The sequence below is a fragment of the Vicugna pacos genome, chromosome 2 (assembly GCF_048564905.1).
Source record: "Vicugna pacos chromosome 2, VicPac4, whole genome shotgun sequence".
NCBI lineage: Eukaryota > Metazoa > Chordata > Mammalia > Artiodactyla > Camelidae > Vicugna > Vicugna pacos.
Genome location: NC_132988.1, coordinates 17,857,294 through 17,870,325, shown reverse-complemented (window position 1 = coordinate 17,870,325; position 13,032 = coordinate 17,857,294). Strand labels below are relative to the sequence as shown.

Genomic DNA, 13,032 nt, shown 5'->3' with positions numbered 1-13,032 from the left:
GAACGGTATGCTCCGAAGGACTCTTCAGGACAAGTCTGAGAGATTTGAGTTACAGATCCTACCGCCTCTCCCTCTGTGTCTGTCAATATAAAGGCTGGTGGTGGGATGGTGTGTGAAAGAGGGTGGGAGTGGATGACACTTGATTGCTCGGTCATCTGGATTATCTCCTTAGCCTACCGCTTTTAGAGCTAGTTTCACTAAATTTTTTAGTGAAAACAGCGCTTTTAAAATACGGATGCCTAGGACTGTAAAAACACACAGCTATTTTTTTTAGAAGAATACCCGGTAGTCCTGAATATTGATTCAGGGAGCCTTCACCTGTCTTATTTGTTATCTTTCACCTTATTTTCACCTGTGAACTTCTTTGACACAGGAAACTTTCAATTCTTTCTGTTGATGGACACTAGAGATGTAAACAAAAATGAAATTTACACTGTAAATGTTATTTACCCAATCATTTTATATTTATTTGTTTGTTTACTTAATTTCTGAACCAGGTGTTTTGTTTTTGGGGTTTTTTTGGGGGGAGGTTGCCAGAATATTTAACAAGGTATAGGGTTTGGGTATAACTTTCCCTGCTTACCTTCTCTGGGAAAAAGCAGTAAAATAATGAAAAACAGTCAACAGGAGAAAGGACGAGGTGATAGCAAAGCATTGCAAATTTAACAATCCCCTCTCAGTAACTGAGAGTCGGCAGATTTGTAGCATTTAACTCTGTAATTTGCAATTAGGGAGATAAGATGACGAACCGAGCCACCGTATGCCGTGATGCCTGCCCACACTGGGATGCTGGGTGTCTCACGTCAGCAATGATACGTTACAGCTCGCACTGCCCTTAGACATCAGACAGCTGGTAAAGAGTCCATGTCAGGACACAAACATTTTCTGGTCTTATTTCTTTGATGTGATTAGTATATCCTCTCTTTAAAAAGAAGCAGGCTTATAAGAAAATTACAAGAAGAGAGGTTCAAAGTAAGTGTTTAGAAATGAAACACTTCCTATAGTCTGGTCTGTCTTTTTGATCCTGACCTTGAGTGCTGGTGATCAGGAGAGGCGGCCCCAGAGGTATTTCAGATTTAAAGGCAGTGCGGGATTCAGGTCAGGCGCAGTCAAAAGCACGTCATGTCGTTCTCCTAAATAGCATATGGATTGAGCCTGCTGTTTCTCGTGACCCAGGGAAAGGGCAGGATGAGGGTCCCCGCCGCCCTCCCCATTTGGGCTTGTGCGGCCCTCTGCCTGGCGTCCTGCTCATCTGCCTTCTCCCCCGGGGCCGGCTCGGGGGCCTGTGTGGACATGCAGCCCAAGCACAGCCCCGCACACCCTCAGAACCCGAGGACTCACCCCATCACCCTTCTCACCGGCAGGTCTTCCTACTCACCAGGTGACACCGTTCCAGGTACGTGTGGGTGAGGCTTTGAGAGACCCCCCAGGAGCCCCAGCACCCTAGTGGCAAAATCCGAGTTGTGCTCTTGCCCCAGGAGGGAGCTTCCTAGGCTGATGTTTCACTTCTTCCCAAGCAGCAGTTATGTGGCCAAAAATAAGCAGGAAATATTTGCATCATGAAAACCACATAACTAATTTCTACATTGATATTAACCTTTAGAAGAGAAGGGGGCACAAATAGCATTATTATAAAGAATTATTTTGACAGAAACAGACTCACAGACATAGAAAACAATCTTATGGTTACTGGGGGGAAAGGAGGTGGGGAGGCATACACTGGGAGTTTGGGATTTGCAGATAAAAACTGCTATATATAAAATAGATAAACAACAAGTTCCTACTGTACAGCATGGGGAACTATATTCAATATCTTATAATAACCTGTATTGAAAAAAGATATGAAAAGGAATACATATATTATAACTGAATCACTAGGCTGTACACCAGAAACTAACACAACATTGTAAATCAACTAGACTTCAATTTAAAAAAATTAATCCCCAATTTAAAAAATAAAATAAAAAATAAACATTGTCTTTATTATGAGATGTGAGTATAGTTACCTTCTCCCACAGGCCCTTTATTCCACTTTTGATGCCAGTGTGAAGCCTACAGCTGTGGCAGCCATCCTGAGACTGTCCAGTGACCAAGGCGTGAAAACCCAACACACTGATGCTGGCGGAGCAGGAAAATGGAAACATCTTAGGATCTTAACGTCGTTGAATAGTTTCACCAAATATAGAAACTCCACTTCCAGACTTAGGAGAGGGAGTTAAATGTCTTCAGTAGTTAAGTTTCTGTTAATCAGCTTTTCTGATGCTTGCAACTGAAAGAATCCTGACCCATACAATGAGCGAAAGTTCTCTGTATAAGGATGTCCATCAAAATTGTTTATAGTGCAAAAGTAGAAAAAGCGAATATCCATCAACAGGAAACCAGTTAAATCAATCATATGACCTACAGAATAAAGTCTTATTTCTCACACACATGTGATATGTGAACCTGTATTTGCCTACTGTGGGTACCTCAAATAAATGGACTCATATAATATTTGTCGCTCTGAGCCTAGCTTATTTTACTGACTGTAATGTTTCTAGGTCCATCCATGTGGTAGCATCTAATCAGAGGTAACTGCAGTTTACATATGGAAAATATTATCGAGTTACCCCCTCAAAGAGTTTCATGGTATACTTTTCGCATCACTGAGTGAGTGCCCTAGTTTTTCTGTTGTCATAGCAATACTGGTTATAATGACACATTTTGAAATTTGTTAATATTAGGGGTGCAAACTAGTATCTCATTTAAAATTGTTTTAAAAATCATGATTGAGCTTGTTTTTTTTTCTGTTTGTGTCTACTGATAATTTTCAGTTTGGTCATCTTTTTATTGATTCACCATAACTCTTTGTACATTTATCTGTTTTGTATCTTACAAATACTTTTCTCAATTTATCTTTTTTTAAAAATTTCTTCTATATTGAGAATTTTAAGAAATTATCTTTTCCTTAATGGCTACTGGGGTTTGCTTAGAGAGGCACCCCTAACTCCAGTATTGAAGCAAAAACTAAAACAAAACAAACAGCAACCAAAAGCAAGCCAAACCACTATTTCTAGTTCTTCAGTATTTCATTTTTACAGATCTTTGGTCCCAATGGAATTTATTTAGGGTATGAAGTAGCACTTCAACCTTTTTTTTTCCCTAATGAATTGTTTACTTTCTGGGGGCTGCACTGGTCCTAAGCTTTTTGTCTTGAAAGCACTCACATAAAATCACCAGGCAGAGCTACGTCCAGCGTGTTCACCTTGAATGGCTGTTTTCTGTTGCAGTGACTGTGAAGAGCAGTCGTGATTTCATGGGATTTCTACTTCAGGCCCGAAGAGTGTCGGATCATCAAATAGTCGGCGCTTTTGTTTTCATTCCTCCTCATTCCAAACTGATGACTTGTTTTGAAGAGGCCAACAGTGTCACCCACTCGGACAAGTCCCGGAAGAGACACCTGTCATTCGAGTGGCAGGCCCCCGCCCAGCCCGTGGGGGACATCAGGTTCCTGTAAGAGAGTCAAGTTCTGGTTCTTAGTAACTGAACTTCCCCTTAGGAGAGAGGGGGCTTCTCCTGCCTTCCTTCTTGTTTCTCACCTGCCACCCCCTCTGTATGACAAGGACAGAGTCCCTGGGGCTGCCCCAGCTAGAGAGTCTATTCCAAGGATGACTAAAAAAGAACCGCCCCCAATTCCTCTCTCTGCCATTCTCTGTGCTCCAAGAGTGTGGGATTTCCCCTCCTCCTTGAGAATCACAGATGAATTTTGGCCGGCCTCTCCGGGAAATTCTCACTAGGGGACAAAAGAGCTACTGATGGGAGAGCAGGAAGGAGAGACAGAGGCAGACAGACTGTGAACACTCCACGGACGTCTCTGTGCCCCCGCTTACTGTCCCCCAGATGGGGGTGCTGGCAACAGACCCACCTCGTGGGGCTGCGTGAGGATGAAAGAGCCAACAGATGCCGAGTGCTTTGGAACAGCTCCTGGCACCCGCGCGCGCCGTAGAAGTGTCATTGTTACTCAAAATGAGACACTGGCTTTGTCATCTTTTTCAAACATTCACATTTACCAAGAAAGCAAATTTTTTTGGTTTGGTTTTTAAGAAAGGGTGTGTGTTCCTCAGTGCCTTTTCCCCACACCCTCATATAGAGAAGAGGGAGGCTGTGCCGAAGGGGAGGGAGGCACCCAGACCCCACGCTTCCCTTCTAGGTTGTCCCCTCTGTGCTGGGAGCAGTGAGAGATGAGGGATGAGGTCCCCGCCTCTCAGGGTGCCCTTTCCATCTCTTCCTGGTGGCCTAACGCAGACAGGACAGCAAAGGGAAAACCCCACTTAGAAAGGCCAGGACCCACTTGACGGATGGTGTACCCAGCTTGTGCCCAGCCTTTGGTACAGAGCCAATGCAGGGGACGTGTCCTGTCTGAAGTCCTTCAACCAGTGCCATTACTTTTATTTCCCAAAGCACCTCCATTGCTATTTTTAGATTTACCATCTCAGCCGCTCTGTGCTACTGAGGAAGTCGTTTAGAAGCTGTTATCTCCATCTGACAGGCAAAGGGGCCCAGTCACTGATCAGAAGTGGCTCCCGAGCCCCCCTGTGCTCTGTCACTTCCCGGGACCTTTTCCCACCTTAAGAATGTATAGACGAACCATGACTTTTGCTTGTGCCTTAACTCTCTGGGTGACCTCAGCTAAATTAATCACATTTTCATAATTGCCTTCTGAATACTTAAAGTGAGAAAAATGGTACTTGCCAATAATCCCTACCTTGGTGAAATTTTGGGGAGGATAAATGAGATAATGTTGGTGCAAATGACTTTTCCCTGAAGAAAGGCATTATGTATTCAAAATGTTATTTAGAATGTTAGTGATTTATCCCTCATTTTCAATTGAATTTATAATTCCAATAGGATTAGACAATTGTACAACAGAATTTTAAAATTCTCAATTAACGGAGTAATTCAGTTGATGTCACAGTGAAGAAAGTTGAAAATGAAACCTTTTGAGTCAACGCAGTTCTAGAAGACACCTTTTAGTCCAAATGAGATTCTTTTTTCTTTTTTATTGGAGGTACTGGGGATTGAACCCCAGACCTCGTGCATGCTAAGCTTGTGCTCTACCCCCAGCCCAATGAGGTTCTTAATGACTATATGTATTCAGGAGGAGTCTTGATTTGTACCTATCATCTCCTATTTTAATTATTGGCTGCTCTTGAGTTTTTGTTATTAAAAAGAATGAAGTCACCCAAGGGGTAACACAATCATCTCTCTAAGTTCTTCCCTCCAGCTAGACTTGTGTTCTTTTCTTGTTTGTTCTCTCCTTTCTATAAGGATGGTCCAAGGTGTGATTTAAGGACACTAAATCCTCGAATCTCTCTGCTTTCTTTTTCTTTTTCTTTTTCCACAGTTTATCAGTCGTCCAGTCATATTTCGTTTACTGGGCAAGGATTGAATCATCTATTGTGTCTCAACAGACACACAGCAGAGCCCATTCTGACAGCCACGTGGAGCCCGGCTCACGGATGCCAACCCCCAGGCAGACGCCGGAGGGTATGGAAGGAACCCCGCCAGGTACAGCTCTCCGCCGTCCGCGCTGTCCTGGTCCACAGCATTATTTTCATAGTTACTGATTTTCACTTAGGAGCGACTACTGTCAGTTTCCAGCTCCTGGGACACAAGGCATACTGGCCTTGGCTGACTGCAACGATTCCTGGGGATGTGATCACACAGCTGTGGGCGGGGCTGGCGGGATGCTTACAAGTGCTGGGTTTGCTGCAGCAAATACACTTTGTCCAGTTCAGCCTCACAGATTAAGCTGGGTCCTGGGGTGGAGTGTTGGAACTGAGCTGCAGAACTGGAAAACAGCACAGACCTTCCCCCGCTTACCAATCACTGCAATATTTCAGCTCTTTTCCCCAGGCCCCCGAGGCTACCCAAGGAGCATGAGAAAGAAAGAATCCAGCCTTTTTTTTTTTTTTTAATAAAAGCTCATCCAGTTTTTATTGTTACTTTTCAAGGTAGGTAGATGGCTCTTTGCAGTTTGGGTTGGAGAACAGAACCAGGAATGAGAGGCTGTTTTGAGGGCAATGGATCTTTTTCCTGGCTCGTCACAGGACTTTAGACTCCATTCGCCCAGGTACTTCTGAAAATACATAGAAAGAAAAATAAGCGGGAGGGTATAACTCAGTGGTAGAGTGTGTGCTTAGCATGCACGAGGTCCTGGGTTCAATCTCCAGTATCTCCATTAAAAATAAATAAACCTAATTACCTCCCCCTCTAAAACAAACAAATAAACAAAGATAGACAATGGGGGGAAAAAATACCTAACTGGCTAGAGAATGTTTGACCTACCTGAAAACTCCTGGTGAAATAGAACTCGTTTGCATTATTTATTTCTGGTTAAGTGCTCCCCGCAGATGCATTTGTAAAGGCATCCAATCACCTGCACAGAAGATCCAACCTTTAATCTGTTAGATCCCACTTTCCTTGATTCTTTCCTTTACTCCTGGCTAACGTGTTAAGGCTGGGATCCGATCTGAATCCCTGACTTTGCTAGTCTAGCAGACACAGTCCCAGAGCCAACTCTGGGCCACCTCCCATCCCTGCCTGTGACCCAAACCTTCGTCTTTTTCCCCTTGGCCAGCACTGCTCCTCCAACCTTTCCACCAAGACTCTCCTAAAACCAGAGAGAAGGTCTCAGGGTCTGAGAGTGGGGCCTGAAGAAGACCCCGCATACCCAACATGTGTTTGAAGTCTTGTGCTCCGGGTAACACATCGCTCAGATGTTGCATTCTCATCCCTGGCATGTTTCAGTGTGAATATGAATAGAAGGGAGGCTTCAGAAAGATATGTGCTGTTGGTCCTGTAGCCTCTCTGATGGCTGACCCTGGGCACCTTATCCCCCAGGGGTGGCCAACCCTAATCTCAGCAGCCACGGGGTAGAGTCTGTATTATGCCACTCACATTCCTCCCCTCTGCTCCTGCCTGCTTTCCGGCCCATTCCTCCACCCAAGCCCCAGTGTTTCCCAAAGGAAAAGCGAGTCCATGTGTGTGATGCACACACAGGCACGTTGGAGGAGGTGTCGTCTGACAAAGTAAAATAGATTTCTTAACTGTAAGAAGACTTCAGTAGGCAAATGTGAATTATAAACTTCCCCACTGGGAATATAGTATATTGTGTTTCTCAACCTTCTTTTCCAGCAGACCTCGGGGACACTTTGAGGTCATGCTGATTCCACTAGGCATGACCTACTTTTGTAACTCCATGTTTTGCTTTGTGGCATTTCCTTACACTGAACTGTTGCTCATGATGAACTATTTATCTTTAAAAGGTCAGTTCAAATATCTCCCTTGTGAAACTTTCCCCCTTACTTCTTGGTAGGCAAATGTAATTGTTTTCTTTAGCTTTGGATTAAAGGTCTCATCACGCTGTGATTTATAAGGTTGCACATCTAAAAGTCTGTTCTCCTAGATTTTAAATTCAGAAACAGCAATTACCAGCCCGCATCACTTCTGCATGTCCAGCACCAGTAACGTTGCCCAGCACACCGGCTGTGTGGGAAAGTGTCCGCGTGCATTTAGAGTTCAGGCAGGAGTTAAAACTGCCAGAATTTGTGCTAAATTCTATGTGTCTGTGTAAGCCTTCTTCGTTTTTCACTCCAATCTCGCTATTTTTTTGAAATGAAGACATTAGAACAAAGTGTCACCAAAAAAAAAAAAAAAAAAGAGGCAGAGAGAGAGAGAATTCAATCCAACCCAGTTGGAGCTCTGGGCATAGAAACTTCTGGCAGCATTTTTTTGGTGAACAGCATCTTGGTCACTCTAATCATCATCGAGGGAAACCCTCAGTGCGGGATGCATCTGTACCGGGTGCAGCCCTTCATGCGTCCACATAGCTGATTTCACTTTACCTCCTCAACAGTCCTGTGCTGGAGGTACCATTACTGCTATCATTTTGCAAAAGAAGAAACTGATGCTCTGGAGGACTTGCCCCAAATCAGAAATTAGCAGAGTGAAACGTTGAACTCAGACCATGACTGGTTTGTTTGCAGCCCTGGGTGAAGCTATTTCTGATGTTCCGGGCCATCATGTGAGCCCATCACAGACCGGGAAGGAGGCAGTGGAGGGCAGGGATCGCACCTCTGCCCCGAGCAGAGGCTCAGGTCCTCATCATCGCTGGGGAAACATTTAGCATTACTAATATGACAAGAAAGGTCTAGGGCTTTCAAAAATCTGTGATTTTTTTTTCCCCCAGCTAGAAGCAGTTCTAGGCAGAGGTGAGAAAAACTAGACGGGTTGCAGTGGTTTCTGGATTCTCTGATGGGTGACTGTTAAGGATGCATAAGCCCCAGAAGGCCAAGAGTGTATTCTTTATTTATTTATTTGTTTTTCTTAAAAAACTTAATTTTTTTGAAATCTCATTGATTTACAATGTTGTCTTAGTTTCAGGTGTACAGCAAAGTGGTTTAGTTACACATATACATATATATATTCTTTTTTTAACATTTTTTATTGAGTTATAGTCATTTTACAATGTTGTGTCAAATTCCAATGTAGAGCACAATTTTTCAGTTATACATGAACATACATATATTCATTGTCACATTTTTTTCTCTGTGAGCTACCATAGATCTTGTATATGTTTCCAGGTGCTGTACAGTATGATCTTGTTTATCTATTCTATACATATATGTATTCTTTTTCAGATTCTTTTCCATTGTAAGTTGTTACAAGACATTACATATAGTTCCCCATACAGTAGCTACACAGTAGGACTGTATTGTTTATCTATTTTATATAGAGTAGTGTGTATCTGTTAATTGCAAACTCCTAATTTATCCCTCCCCCCTTACTCTTTAAAAAGACAAAAGAAATGGGGTGCTTTGCTGCTTGGTCAGGGGCTTCTATTACTGGGAAGATCATCCCTATGGTGACACTTGTGAGGGGCTCACACTTAATGGTCTGACCTCAGGCGCATTAAAGTCTCTAAGCATTGAGCCCACTGTCTTGGTCACGTGCGCTAATCAGTACAAGGGAGACATTCTCCTCTCTCTCCGCAGTGTCTCTGGGCCTTCGCTTACCTGCCAGCCTCCCCATTGCTCCTTCTCAGCAGCGCACAGACGTCTCTGTTGCGACCTTACTCGGAGCCGCCGAAGAGGACAGCTTAGATGCCGCTCCTGCCAGCGTCTGGGCGACCGAGTTTCCTGGGGGTCTGGAGACTCTGTTCCAACCATCTTCACACACAGCTGCTGTAGCCAGCGATGGCCAGCAACCCCGCGGGGACAGCAGCCCAACGCTAGAACCATCCCTGGATATCCGTGGGCTGGAGAGGCTTGTGGCCCTTGGGAGATTCCCTCCAGAGAGCCTTGCTTCCAGCCCTGGCCCTCACCACAGGTAATGGCCAGGGGGTGGGCCAGTCAGGGCAGGTGCTGGAATGAGGCCAAACACTAGGGTGCTGAGGGAATGGAACATTCTTAGAGTTGGACCAAAAAAGATCTCAACCATATTTATTATTTTGGGGGGAAGTGGGTAATTTGATTGATTGATTGATTGATTGATTTTAATGGAGGTACTAGGGATTGAACCCAGAATCTCGTGCATGCTATGCACACGCTCTACCACTGAGCTATAGCCTCCTCCCCAATATTTATTCTTAAGTGTGTGAGAAACACTGATTGCAGAAGGGCCACTGGTCAGAGGTCGGGGTATGTAAATCATCTGGGGAAGCTGGACTCTTAAACAGGGGCGAGGTCTCTGAGGTGCTGCTATAAATAAAATGAAATCTAAATACAGGCTCTATTCTTAGATGGATACATTTATAACCTATAAATATACATTTTATACAAATAAACAAAAGCATTCAGGGAGTCTGCCATCCTCACTCACCTCACCACCCCCATTCCCTCTCCAGCCCCCAGTTACAAACTCAAGAGTGTTTCCAAGGAATATGATTGTGTCAGTACACCCAAGCAGCGGTGGGAAAGGTTTCTTTTTGATCCAAATACTTAGAGATGCCTTCTCAGCCCCTTTTTCCTTCCCTTTAGGCCTCAGAATGACCTAAGCTTTGATTCATTGGAAACTTGCCTGCCCACGGACAGAGAGGAACAGGTGACAGTTGTGCGTGCGCAGACGGTCTGGTGTTTTTGACCTCAGAGTGGGAAGTTCCAGGCTGGGAAATCAGAGCTATTAGACTAGTAGCCAAAATCAGAGAGAAGGAGGTGAGGGTATGGTATATACACAGCATCTTTTCCCAATCAATACCAGTCTTTCCATTATATGCAGTGTCTCTGAAGTTATCGGCAATTGTAGAAATTGATGGTTTTAGTGATTTGTTTTCCCACTTAGCTTTGGTTAATAATTCCTCTCTCCTCCTCCCCAACCCTCTCCTTCATAACACTGGCCTCAAAATACCATATATAGTCCCAGAGGTTAGATCAATGGGCAATATAAAATGTACATGCCCAGTGATTTACTCTTCCTTTGATGTCTTAAAAGGAACACAAAATAAAACATGGGGTAATATCCCTACTCAAATTTATTGGAACCTGCAGAAAGATTAAATGGTCCCTCTTGCATGGGTCCTAGCATAAAAAGCCACACTCAAAGCTTTCAGCCATTGGAGACGACAGTCACCCATATTTGTCTGGAAGCCCCTTAAAGGACCCTACGTTTATTCCTGTAACTGGCCCCATGCTCTCTCTGTGGGGTTTCCATTAGCCTCCCCGTCCCCATCAATAACAAGCACATATTTATCTGCTTGGGTGTTTTACTTTGAGTTTTTAAAAGAGCAAGCGTGAGGCTGGGTTTTCAGCGGCTGCCCGGGATTCTTTAAGGAACTCAGGTGAGCTGCAAAGTTCAGTGGCTGCTTGGGGGAAGACCAGCTCCTTTGATTTCTCTTTTTGCCTTTGCTTTTCTAGGACAAGATGAAGGCCTCTAATAGGACCATAATGAGGCCTCCTCTGCGCACTGTCCATCTTACCCATCCTCGTCTCTGGTCCTCTGAAGCACTGACTGGGAATGGGGCTGACCCTACAACCCCTGTCTTCCACACCCCTGCCACGTCCAGGCCACCCATTGCCGGTGGCCAGTCAAAGGCATCCAGGCCCTCTGCTAGCTTCTTGCCTCAGTCAAAGCACAAGGAGCGAAGAGTGGGGGAGGGCAACAGAGAAGCTGGCGTGGGACACCCCAGGAAGGGCAACCCAAGGCCTGAGGCTGGGCCAGATGAAGCCAGTGCCCCTTCGGGGATCCAGCTCCGGATCCCGCAGCTGGGAATCCTGCTTGGCCTTTCGGCCACCTTGGGCATGGCCGTGGCCGTTGGCCTTCGCTACCTGTACACCCAGTATTGCCACAGGCGGATGGAAGTGTCCTTCAGGGAACCTACAGGGGATGCGGTTGCCGGGAGTGATGGTGGCGAGACTGCGCATGTCAGGAGGGTGGGCGAGAGCAGCCTTGTTTGGGTTAAAGCGGAATACGACAGCACCCCTCCCTCTGTGGGCATCAGGAAAATAATCCTCTGAGAAGAGGGTGGTGCCAGGCCTCTCAGTGTCCCCCTTAGACCCCGTAGCGTCTCAGCCAGAACAGAGCTAAAGGGAAAAGCTGCCGAGGACAGAGATTCACTGTGGCAGTTAGTACAGGAAGCAGCGAAAGGGCAGCTTTATCAACAGAGGGAGTTCTTCCGAGCTTTGTTGTCTTAACATCTGCAGTTTAGCTGCTTTTATTTCGTTTCGCAATTAGACCTTCTGTTTGAAGAGTTAAACTCAACACGATGAATATTGTATAACCTGCTCATTAAGCAGACTCCCATGGCCGCTAAGCTTCCTTTATTGCCTTAAGGAAACTGCAGAAATAGAACTTCTGTCCCACCTCAGTGTGTCAGCCTCATCGCCTCGAACTCTTTGGGGGAAAAAAAAAGTAACGTTGGGGTTGTGTCTCTTGCAAAAAAAAAACAAACAAATGAAAAAGAAATACAGCCCTCCCTTTGCCTCTCCAAGCCAACCCCAAAAGAAATTTTGTTTTCCAGAGTTCAAAGCTGATTTAGTCCACGGGGTGAGTGCAGGGGTGTTCAGTTTTCTTGGAAAACTCAGAAGCCTGGCGAATCTGCCGTGGAAATTGATCGGAAGCCAGGAGGGTTTTAGAGATCCCGATGGCCCCACATCTGTGGGGAAACAGACGTACAGCACGAAGCTATAAACACCAAGTGGGGTAAGCAGGCTTCTTCGCCAGGTGTAAATGGATCTGAGACCTCCCGTCCATTTACAGTGGATGAGAGGCTAATGGACCCCAACAGCAAGCAAACATCTTGCCTTTTGCCGAAGAGCAGGTTGAAAAAAATGATGATGCCGGCATAGTTTTAAAAAGAGCCTTTATTCAGCTAAAAAAAGCATCATGGACGAAGACTGTCTGCCTCCTCTTATGACTTTATGAAGATCGCTTTGATTTAGGGAGAGTCCCATAGATCCTGCCTGAGGTCCAAACAACGGGTTTGAAGATAACGCTTGAATAGGCTCACCTAATATAACACATCAGAATTAGCTGCCTTTTCAGAGGTAAACCTATTATAGAGTCAAGATCCACTTTAATGTGGAAACAAAAACCACTATAAATTCAGAAAGGGCATTTATGTATTGAGCACCTAAACCACAGAGGGGCATTTATGTATTGAGCACCTAAACCACAGAGGGGCTGAGAACTGTCTGTATATGTTCACACTTAACTCTCACAATAACTTCAGCAGGAGTAATTCGGTAGCTTGCCAAAGAAAGAGGGGCAGTCATGACATCTCAATTCAACAACAAAAATATTTTTTTAAAAAAGCTTGGTTGTGCAGGAAAGAGCTGCTGTTTTTTTTCCAGCCCCTGAAAGCTCACTGGGTATCAATTCTAAGACTCTCTTCTCCCTAATCCTGGGGTAGACAGATCTGTCCCCTAGCTTTAGTCAAGTGCCTCACCAGGCTCCTGGAGATAACTGGATGTTCAGAAATGAAGGTGTTCTAGGAGCGCCATGGAAAGAAACACGTGTGCTATACCCCACTGGGGCCACAGGTGCCTCTCCTCCCTA

General features: G+C 45.0%; 1 protein-coding gene across 1 annotated transcript; it reads left to right on the top strand.

Moving 5' to 3' along the window:
- The first annotated feature begins 1,108 nt into the window (after positions 1 to 1,108).
- REELD1 (reeler domain containing 1) lies at positions 1,109 to 11,771 on the top strand. Its single transcript, XM_072972414.1, has 6 exons — positions 1,109 to 1,396; positions 3,270 to 3,492; positions 5,384 to 5,547; positions 9,036 to 9,369; positions 10,020 to 10,083; positions 10,893 to 11,771. Exons 1-6 carry the CDS (start codon positions 1,189 to 1,191, stop codon positions 11,490 to 11,492), a joined length of 1,593 nt encoding a protein of 530 aa, XP_072828515.1. The 5' UTR covers positions 1,109 to 1,188; the 3' UTR covers positions 11,493 to 11,771.
- Positions 11,772 to 13,032: the final 1,261 nt, after the last annotated feature.

What these genes read in the sequence shown, in the direction of transcription:
- REELD1 (XM_072972414.1), top strand. Translation starts at nt 1,189, where the DNA reads ATGAGGGTCCCCGCCGCCCTCCCCATTTGGGCTTGTGCGGCCCTCTGC. An exon ending in GTGGGGGACATCAGGTTCCT is followed by an intron (nt 3,493 to 5,383) that starts GTAAGAGAGTCA and finishes CTTTTTCCACAG; the next exon opens with TTTATCAGTCGTCCAGTCAT. An exon ending in AGCCCTGGCCCTCACCACAG is followed by an intron (nt 9,370 to 10,019) that starts GTAATGGCCAGG and finishes CCTTCCCTTTAG; the next exon opens with GCCTCAGAATGACCTAAGCT.